Here is a 10,143-nt window from a genome sequence, read left to right as displayed (position 1 = left end):
GCTCTGCTGTGACCTCCCCGGGGGTGCTGCCTGTGCCCCCTCTGGGCTTGTAGCGTGGTTGGTTGTGGGGGTTGGTGGTGCAGGGTGCTCCGTGCAAAACGTAGGCTCTGTGCAAGGTGCACTGTGCACAGGGACACGCCATGCACAAGGATGCATCGTGCAAAGAGACAGACTGTGCACAGGGACACATCGTGCACAGGGACAGTGTGCAAAGGGATGCTCCTGCAAAGGGACGCGCTGTGCACAAGGGATGTTTCATGCACTTTCTTCTGTGCCAAACAGTGCACCGCCCCCTCCGCCGCCGCCCGCCCGCTCTCGCCGTGGTGGCTGCGCCAGACGCTCCCGCGCATGCGCCTCAACCGCCCCCCCCACCCCAACCCCCTCCAGCCTAAGGCGCATGCGCCGCGGGACCGTGTCTCTCCCCCTCTCTCTGCAGCTCCCCCTAGCGGCCCAAGGGATGAACTACAGCGCCGAGCGCCGGAGGGGAACGGGAGGATCAACCAACCGGATGGGAGTCATAGAATCACGGAATGGTTTGGGTTGGAAGAGACCTCAAAGATCATCTCCTTCCAACCCCCCTGCCCTGGGCAGGGACACCTCCCACTAGAGCAGGTTGCTCAAGGCCCCATGCTGTTCATGCTGTTCAACAAGGGCAAGTGTAGGGCTCTACACTGAGGGAGGAATAACCCCAGGCACCGGTGTACAGGTTAGGGGTTGGCCTGCTGGAGAGCAGCTCTGTGGGGAGGGACCCAGGTGTCTAACCATCCTCATAGTAAAAAAATTTCTGAGATCTAATCTGAATCTTTTTTCTTCCAATTTAAAACCGTTTCCCCTTGTCCTATCGTTACCCTTCCTGGCAAAGAGTCCCTCCCCAGCTCTTCTATAGGCACCCTTCAGATATTGAAAGGCCGCTATAAGGTCTCCCCGGAGCCTTCTCTTCTCCAGGCTGAACAATCCCAGCTCCCTCAGCCTGTCCTCATAGGAGAGGTGCTCCATCCCTCTGATCATCTTCGTGGCCCTCCGCTGCACCTGTTCCAGCTGGTCCATGTCCTTTCTCTGTTGAGGACTCCAAAGCTGGACACAGAGCTCCAGGTGGGGTCTCATGAGTGCAGAGGACTCCCTCCAGTTGAGCCCCCCCTGGTGATGCCCGCATCAAGAAAGCTTCGGGGACCACCTCCCACCTTCCTGAAGTCAATCCTCCCCCACCCCTTCCTGAGGTCCATTCCCCCCACCCCTTCCTGAAATCAATTCCCCCCACACCTTCCTGAAATCAATTAAAACACACACACCACCTCTCCCCCATGGAGGAAAGTCTGGCTCGCCACGTGTTAATTAGCCTAATTATCAAACCTCATTAACAGGAGTGATTTCATCCAAACTTCGTTAAGGGGAGAGGCTTCTCCAACACGCCCGTCTGGAGGGAGGTGTCCCTGGCCCACGGGGCTTGGAACTAGATGATCTTTTTAAGGTTCCTTCCCAACCCAAACCGTTCCATGGTTCTGTGACTTCAGCCCTTCCCACCTCCCATCGCCCCCAGGACCAGCCACAGCTCTGGGCACCCAGCTCCAGCCCTTTGGGAAGGAGCCTGGGACAAGCCTCTGTGGAAGGGGGGACTAAAAGAAAGCTGGAGAGAGACTTTTTACAAGTGACAGGATGAGGGGTAACAGTTTTAAGCTGAAAAGGGGGAGATTTACATTAGGTATTAGGAAAAAATTCTTTCCTGTGAGGTGGTGAGACACTGGAACAGGTTGCCCAGAGAAGCTGTGGCTGCCCCATCCCTGGGGGTGTTCAAGATCAGGCTGGATGGGGCTTTGAGCAACCTGGTCTGGTGGGAGGTGTCCCTGCCCAGGGCAGGGGGGTTGGAAGGAGATGGTTTTTAAGGTCCCTTCCAACCCAAACCATTCCATGATCTGCACAGAGGGAATGTCCCCACCCAAAGAAATGCCTCTGACCCCTCAAAGCACTCTTACCCAGCTTCCTTCCAAGGTGTAACCTTCAGACGCCACAAGCTGGGAAAGGGGATCTAAGCTCAGCTGGGAAGAAAGGAGGAAAGACATAAAAGCATCCTGTTTTTAGCTGGAATAAAACGGATGGAAGGTGTAGGCTGTGAGGTCTGGCTGACGGGGAGGAAGAAAAGAGAGGAGAACAATCGCTTGTGCTGGGACCTCATTTTATTGCAAGGAAAATACAAAAGCTGCATAGAAACCTTCAAGGGAGCACCGTGTCCCCTGCTTGGGGGGAAACAAGGCAGCCCACGCTCTGGAGGCTTCTCAGCCTGGCTTTCAGGTGATCCTGCATTCCTGGCAGCAGAATCCCCCAGCAGCCCAGCCACAGGCTTTTCCCAGTGCTGGTAAAGCATCTCCTTGGCATTCCACCAGAGAGGGGATGGTGGGCACAGGATTTGCTCAACAGGTTTGGGTTCCAGGCAGGAGCAGAGTCCCCAGCAGACCCTACCAGATCTCCTCATTTAACTGTTGGGGCAGCAGCCCAGGGTCTCCACGCTCAGAGGTGTTAATTTATAACAGCACATGGGGATTTACCTGGATTTCTGGCAGGAAGCTACCCAGTGCTGCAAACACTTGAGCAGAGTGGTGAACAGAGACAAAATTCAAGCCCCCCCAGACACCAGGTCCCACTGCTGTTCACACTTCAGGCTCTTTTTCAGCTGCAACAGCCTCTCCGTTTGTAATTGTAACGCTCGGGCAAAATATAACGACTTTACAGCAATGTTGGTGCAATAAACTATTCAAAATGCTAAGAAAGGGGGTCCGTTCTGGCTTTGCATGATGAACAAGCCACTCTGAAGAACTAAGCATCTATGAGATGCTGCTAGGGGCATCTTCAGACCAAAACACTCAACATCCAGAGGGGTGGACAGGCTGGACGCCACCAGGCACTAGAAACAAGATGTGGAAAGGCAGAAAGACACCTATTCCCTGCTCCATTTCCCCTTTCTGATTAACGTGCTCCAGCAAACACTCACAAGTCCATGCTCTGACCTCCCTGCTCCTCTCACTGGTGGGCAGGGAAGCAGCTCGTACACACATCGAGAACAGATCATGGTTCCCTTTCTCTGCTCCTCCAGGAATCCACTCAGAAGGGTCTGTGACCAGACCCATCCCTCTGGAGCAAGAGCCATGAGTCAGGAGCAGTGAACTGCTGAGGAAGTTGAAAGAAAGGATAATAGGGGAAAAAGAAGGAACAAGTCCAAACTCCTGCACAGAAGAGGTCAAAATGAAAGCAACAGCTGGCAATTGTCTGAGAGGATGGTGCACACAAGCCTGTGGGCAGGGCTCCCCCACAGGAGTTGGAAACCACTGGCCTTTGTGATCTACAGAAAGTTTAAGAGCTTCCTCCGTCACCCCCAGTCATTTCTGCTAGCCCACAAACCCCCCCCACTCAGGCTGCCTGGGCAACACTGACCCCCTACATGGTCATATGCTCACTCCCGTGAACTTCACCAGCCAACACAAGACCACCACGTGGGCAGGGGTCGCCTCTTCCTCCTGCACGACCACTGCTGGAGTCACTCAGCCTTCAGAAGGGACGATAAAAGTGTGCTGGTAACTCTTCACTGCAACCCTTTGTCCGCTAAAAGACAGGAGAAGCTCCTGCACTTCCAGGCACAAACACTTGACAGCAAGGACAGAGGACACAGCCCCGGAGAAGTGGATGAGAGCTCCATAAACACAGTGCCTGCAGCTGGTTCTCTGATGTCCATCCCCAGCTTCCACAAGACAAGGTGCCACAGGAGATGATTTTATTTCAGCTTGGGCCATTCTCCCAAAGAATAATATATTCTACTTCAGCTCACTATATCAATTCCATCATCCTCTGTTTCTGGATTGAACAAAGGTGCCAAGATATCCGCAGGGGAAAACAGGACCAGTTTCTCCACGTGACCAGAGAGCCCAAGGGCTGTTAAAACATACACAAAGAGCTCAACTCTTCATATCCACCCTCAGCTTCAAGCGAACATCACACAGGAAAACGTTCATCAGGTCCTGGCCAGCCTCCTGAGCAATCCTGCTGATGACCTTACCTCTTCTTCCAATCAACATCATCTGCATTAAAACCCAGAGAGAAGATCATCATACTCATCCTTACATCGCTTAACTGCCAGGGGGAATCACCCAGGGAAACAAACAACAGTGCAGCCACGGAAGCAATAAAAGGGGATACAGCAGTTGGGGAAATCCCAAGACCAAACCATGGACAAACAGTCACTTTGGAAAGGTGTAAGCTGTCACTGAACAGCCTGTGACTGTGTCAGGCACTGGCTCTTCCCAACAGAGACCCCACAACTGACGGAGAGGGGATCACAGCAAAGATGCACGTGCACTGTTCCTAGGGAACCTCCTTTCATGCTCCCCAGAGCCCCATCTCTCTTCTGTTACTCACCATATGAGACTTCCTTGGGACCAAGAGGCTCTGCACGATGAGGAGCTCCCCACTCGGTCCTTCCTCCCATATCTCAGTCACCTGCAACAGCAAATGCACACTCAGCAGTTCTGCAGAGCTCCTCAGGAACAGAAAACACTCCCTCAGAGACACCAGCTCAGCTCCCTGACACGAGCTCCCCTCCAAACACACCAAGGGTCTCCAGCACCTGACGTGCAAGCCCCAAGCCATCCCACCGAGCCCGTAAAGAGTTAAAACTTCAAACAAAGGGATTCTCATCCCTTAGTCTGATATTTCTCCAATAAAATAGCTCGAAAGCAAGTCTGCTTGCATATGCTTCCCACCTGAGTCACACCGTAGGGCACTTCCAGTGGCAGGTACTCCAGTATCTTCTCCCGGATGATATTATCGCAGATCTCTTGGGGTGACTGGCTGGTCAAGACCTCGCTGTGAAACTCCCAAGGGCCTGGCTTGGCTTGCATCAGGAGGTACCGCTGTCGGCATAAAACACACATCACACCCATCAGCTGTCACGTACCACCCTCGCGGTGCCACCAACCCCTCCAACTCATCTTGCAGCACGTCACTATGAGGACACTGCTGCTAGACAGGCATCAGGGCAGTTGATCAGTATCTTTGGTGGGGAGAGGAGAAAGGGAAGCTTCTGAAGCTCAAACCCTACCAAAGGGTCACACTCCCCTAGAGCCATTTGAGTTATAAAAGCCCATAGTATCACTTGTAGCTGAAAGATACTGCATTGGGTGGCTTCATCATTATCAACAGGATTCCGTTTGGAGAGCCTCAAATAAGAGTTCTGCACAGAAAACTCTGGAGATACAGCATGGATGTGCTCCACATGGACAGATGACACTTCCCCCTTGCACCCGAGGCCAAGAACAGCAGCTCTGCTACTTCCTCAGGAGCTGAAGCTCAGTATGATGTAGCAGAGTCCCACAAGGGTGAGAGCACACCAGCCTCAAAGTGTAAGAGAAGTTCAGACCGCAGTTACCTTGAGTGTATCCACCTCTTCCCCACGGAGAGCTGCCAGCATGAAGATCTCCTTGAAGCACGGCCAGCCCTTCATATTTTTTACATCTTTAGGTCCATAGCACTTTGGCCCTTGTGCTCCTTCTGTAACAAGCCTGGCCTCAGAAGCCCTCATATCACTGCTGTTGTCCAAGCTACAGCCTACTTGGCCTCCATCTGCTTCCTGCAGACAGTGAGGCTCATGGGCCCTGTTCTCAGGTGGAGAAGTCTGAGTTACTTGAAGAGGAGACTCTGCTGAAGAACTGGAATTATCTTTAAATGCAGATCTCGCTTCCAGTTTCCTTCCATTTACAATTCCCTCTGTTAGGTCATTTACTAATTCCAAGAGGATGTATTTCTTCTTCAGCAGATCCACCTAACATGAGAGAGAGAGGTATCAGGAATTTGTCCTAATTTTGGTTGCCAGCCGGGCCCTGGATCCAAAGGAGCCAGAAGAAACCATCCAAGGGAGGCAGCTGCTGCAGGACAAGGCTTCTCAGCCAGACATTTTTCTGACCAGAGGCCAAACCAGTGTGTGCCAGCAGTTCCAGTATGGTTTGTCCAAACACTCTTGACAGCAACACCTACTCAGTCAGCTCTGCTGAGATTCCCACTGGCCAAACCCACAGTGGTGCCAGCTCCTCTTCCCAGGCTGATTTAAACCCCAGCCTGCAGGATATAGCTTCAGGGATGTGTGTGCATGTAACATGTATGTATACATACATACAGACACACTTAAATATTCTGGAGGGTTAAAATGGTGTCTTTTAACATTTTCAGACTCAGTGACCTAAAAACACATCGCTGCTGATGCCAAGCACTGTCTGAAAACACTGGTGTAACGACCTGCAGGAGGTGGAAAGAACAAGCTCCTCGTTTACCTTGTTCAGAACCAGGACACTGGGGATCTCGGGAAACTCAGAAAGACACTTCAGCACCTCCTTGCTAAGAGAGTTTCGTGTCCAGTGATCTGACACATCCACTAAAACCAGAACTGCCAGAAAAGAGGGAGGGAAACATCACAAATCTGCATTTTCCAAAACATTTGCTTTCAGCTTCTCTTATGGTTGAATCACTTCCCTCCTGCTACTGCTTCTCTCTCTTCTACAGGAGAGCATGCAGGTGGAACTAAAAAAGGAGCATTTTAAATGATAAAACAATAAAATTCAATTTACACCTGTCATCCCAATGACATGACACCTACTAAAACTCAACATCCAAGACCAATTATTAACCCAAGCTGCCTCCCCTTGGCACCAGGCAATTCTTACCCACTCCTCAGCTCAATATTTCAAATATTTTCACTGCCTTTCCTGCCTCCCTCCTAGTTCATGCTCCCAGGGCTGCTTTTGCTGCCCAGTAAACATTTGGAGACCACAGCTACAGGGCTGTAAACTTCTGTGGCACATAAAGGGTTTGGCTTGATCTGAGAAGAGTTGAGTACCCACCTAAATCCGCATGTTTCATGCTGTCCCATGGGTCTGTCAGCATGGCTTCATCTAAATTATGTCTGAAAGACAAATAAAAATGAGGAAGACAGACACACTCAATCATAATCGTCTTATTTCCCCCTCAAAAGGGGGGGGGGAAACAGCATTTTCCATCATTCCAGCTGACACAAAGCTTATGGGCTGTGACATCCACCAAGGGATTCCCACAGGCTCTGTGTGCTACTGAAATTGTGCATTTTTATCTTGCTTTGGTCTCCAAACTTTTTTATTGTTGCATTCTTGTCACTCATACTTTACAAAATCACTCTCTGGTTTTATCAGACCTCAACAGACAGAACCTCCCCTGCTCTCCCCCAACAGCAATGATACCTTTTGGCTTTAAAGGGACTAGTGAGGCCAGGTGTGTCCAGAATGATCTAGAAAGAAGAAAAAACAAATCTTGTAAGTTAGCGACCAAACTAAAAACTTGTATTTGTGCAATCAGAAGTGACCACACAGGACATAAATGAGAAAATCCTGCGCTTTCTGGCCAAGTGACCCCAGGCAGGAGCAGGTCTGGAAGCTCACCAGTTGAGTGTCCTCATAGGTGACGACACCCCGGGCTTTGCATCGGGTTGTGTGCACTTTCCGAGAGACAGGGAAAACCTGTAAGAAATGAAACTTGTTACTCAGCCACAATCTAACAAATAAGCTATTTGGCAGCCTGAAGTTGTTCCACCCCAGCTTTACCTTTCTGCCCAAGAGCTGATTAGAGAGGGTGGACTTCCCAGCATTGGGTGCTCCAATGATGGCAATTCTTAAAACCTTGGGGTTCTGGGGCTGGTCGGGCTTATTCCGTAACAGGCGCTCTTGCTCCTCTGCCAGTGAAAAAAAAAAACAAGTTTGAATGTTGCCAAATCCCAGTGGGGCAGGATCATCCGTCCCGGTGTCAGGACCCGGGTGGGAGCTGGTACCACTCACTCTTGTTGGTGGCAACGGGCGGTGGGTGCTGGCCCAGGGAGTCACTCGGCTTCTCGGCGGGGATGCCCAGGATGCTGCCCAGCGCCGAGCTGCCCCCGCTCCAGCGGGCAGAGAGCACGGTGACCCGCGGGGCGCAGCTCTCCAGGAGCCGGGCTGGAAGAACACAAACAGCAAATACTGCATGTACCAAAGAACTGCGCGTAAAAAAAAACCAAAACCGTATCGTTCCCTTTCTCCCCACTCTGCAGCGCCCGGGCAGCGCTCCCCCCCTCACCCAATACCTCTGGACCGGCGCCGGAGCACCGGTTTCGGCCTGTCCCGGCCTCCCAGCCCCGCTCCACAGCGGCCCCGCCACCAGGCTCGCCTCAGAAACCCGCCCCCCGGCGGCCCCCGGCCTAAACGCCCGCCGCCTCTCGGCCCCGGCCGCCCCCGTAGCAAGGCCTCAGCCCCAACCGCGATTCCTCACCTGGGCCCGGCAGGAGCGGCCCCGCCGCGGCGGCCCTCAAGACCCAGCGCACGGCCCGGGCCGCCGATAGGGCGACGGGCGCCGCCATGTTGCCCCGCCGCGGGGCAGGCTGGGAGCGCGAGCGGCGCCTGCCCTCATTGGCGCAGGGCGAGGGAGCATAGAGAGGAAGCGAGAGGGGCCAGCGTGCCGCTCTCCGCCGCAGGGGGTTGTGGGAAGGAAGCGGGCTGGCGTGGGCGGGGCAGGGACAGGGCGGGAGACGCGGGAGCGCCCCCTGCCGGTGCCGACACCCACCCCAGTGCTCCCAGTGCCCCCCTCCAATGCGACCCTGGGCACCCCCGTGCTCCACCTGCACTACACCCCAATGCTCCCCAAGTCTCCCCACTCCCCCCAAAATGTATCCCAGTGCCTCCCAGTTCTCCCCAGTGCCCCCCACCATACACTCGAATGCTCGCCATCTCCCCAGTCCCCCCAAAATGTATCCCAGTGCCTCCCAGTTCTCCCCAGTGGCCCCTGCCATACACCCCAGTGCTTGCCAAGTCTCTCCAGTCCCCCCAAAACGCATCCCAGTGCCTTGCAGTTCTCCCCAGTACCCCCTGCTATACACTCTGATCCTCCCCCCATCTCCCCAGTTCCCCCACAACACTCCCCAGTGCCTCCCAGTTCTCCCCAGTACCCCCTGTCATACACTTCGATGCTCCCCAAGTCTCCCCAGTCCCCCCACAACACACCCCAGTGCCTCCCAGTTCTCCCCAGTACCCCCTGTCATACACTTCGATGCTCCCCAAGTCTCCCCAGTCCCCCCAAAACGTATCCCAGTGCCTCCCACTTCTCCCCAGTGCCCCCTGGCAACACACTCCAATGCCCCCTCCACCCCAGCGGTGGATCCCCAGGGACTCCAGCCCCCCCCCTACACCCAAATGCACCCCAAAGTTCCTCATCACACCCCTGAGCCCCCCACCACCCCAGTACACACCCCAGTGACCCAGCCCCACTGCAGGGCCCGGATCCCCCGGGGGGACGTGGTGAGGAAGGAGAACCAGAGCCGTGGTGCTGTAACCCCTTTTATTGCCCCCGTGCCCGGTCCCCAAAGCTCCATCGTGGTGTCCGTGCCGTGCCATGTTGTACCATGGCATGCCATGTTGTGGCGTGCCATGGTGTGGCGTGCCGTGGCGTGTCGTGCCATCTCGTGCCATGCCATGCCATGGTGTGCCATGGCGTGTCATGCCATGCTGTGCCGTGCCATCTCGTGCCGCGCCGCGTGCCCAACCGTCGGCAGAACCGTTACCATTACTAAACTCAGTAATGGTAACGGTTTCCCCGCCGGCTGTAGGTCCCTGGTTGTGCCCGGAGCTGCCTGCACCCCATCCTCATTCCCCACCCCCATACACCTCCCCAAATTTGTCCCCTCTCTCCCGTCTCCCCCAGTTGTCGTGGTCCCACGTGGCAGCCGGGCTCCGGTCGGGGGGTGCCGCCCGGGGGAGTACATCATCTATACTGTAGTGTCTCATAGCCAACTTACAGTATACGATGATATCCTGCCCCGGGGTGGCGGGCAGCCTGCTGTGGTGGGGGACAGGGGGGACACACACACGCAGAGCAGCGCCTGCACAGGGGAGAGAGCACCGTTAGAGACCAACCCACCAGGGCCACCACCTCCCCACCCCAGCAACCCCCTTTCCCATCGCTGTCCCCCCCGATTCTCTGCCCCCGAGCGGGATGGAGGCTCCCAAGAGCCTCCTGACCCCAGCACCCCCCTAACTCCTTCTTATCCCCCCCAGTCCCACCACCCTGGAGCAGGATGGAGGCTCTCAGTGGCTTCCCCACCCCACAGTCCCCCCA

The 10,143-nt window shown here is 54.6% G+C and overlaps 1 protein-coding gene across 1 annotated transcript; it reads right to left on the bottom strand.

Annotated features, from left to right (window-relative positions):
- Window positions 1–2,153: 2,153 nt before the first annotated feature.
- Window positions 2,154–8,399, bottom strand: ERAL1 (Era-like 12S mitochondrial rRNA chaperone 1). The gene is made up of 11 exons (XM_014953386.1): window positions 8,305–8,399; window positions 7,839–7,991; window positions 7,608–7,735; window positions 7,446–7,523; window positions 7,248–7,294; window positions 6,876–6,937; window positions 6,309–6,421; window positions 5,411–5,803; window positions 4,746–4,895; window positions 4,402–4,482; window positions 2,154–4,064 (listed from the first exon to the last, which is right to left on the bottom strand). Exons 1-11 carry the CDS (start codon window positions 8,390–8,392, stop codon window positions 3,942–3,944), a joined length of 1,416 nt encoding a protein of 471 aa, XP_014808872.1. The 5' UTR covers window positions 8,393–8,399; the 3' UTR covers window positions 2,154–3,941.
- Window positions 8,400–10,143: the final 1,744 nt, after the last annotated feature.

This window comes from Calidris pugnax, unplaced genomic scaffold (assembly GCF_001431845.1).
Source record: "Calidris pugnax isolate Ruff unplaced genomic scaffold, ASM143184v1 scaffold133, whole genome shotgun sequence".
Lineage (NCBI taxonomy): Eukaryota > Metazoa > Chordata > Aves > Charadriiformes > Scolopacidae > Calidris > Calidris pugnax.
This window is presented reverse-complemented; position numbering and strand designations above follow the sequence as displayed.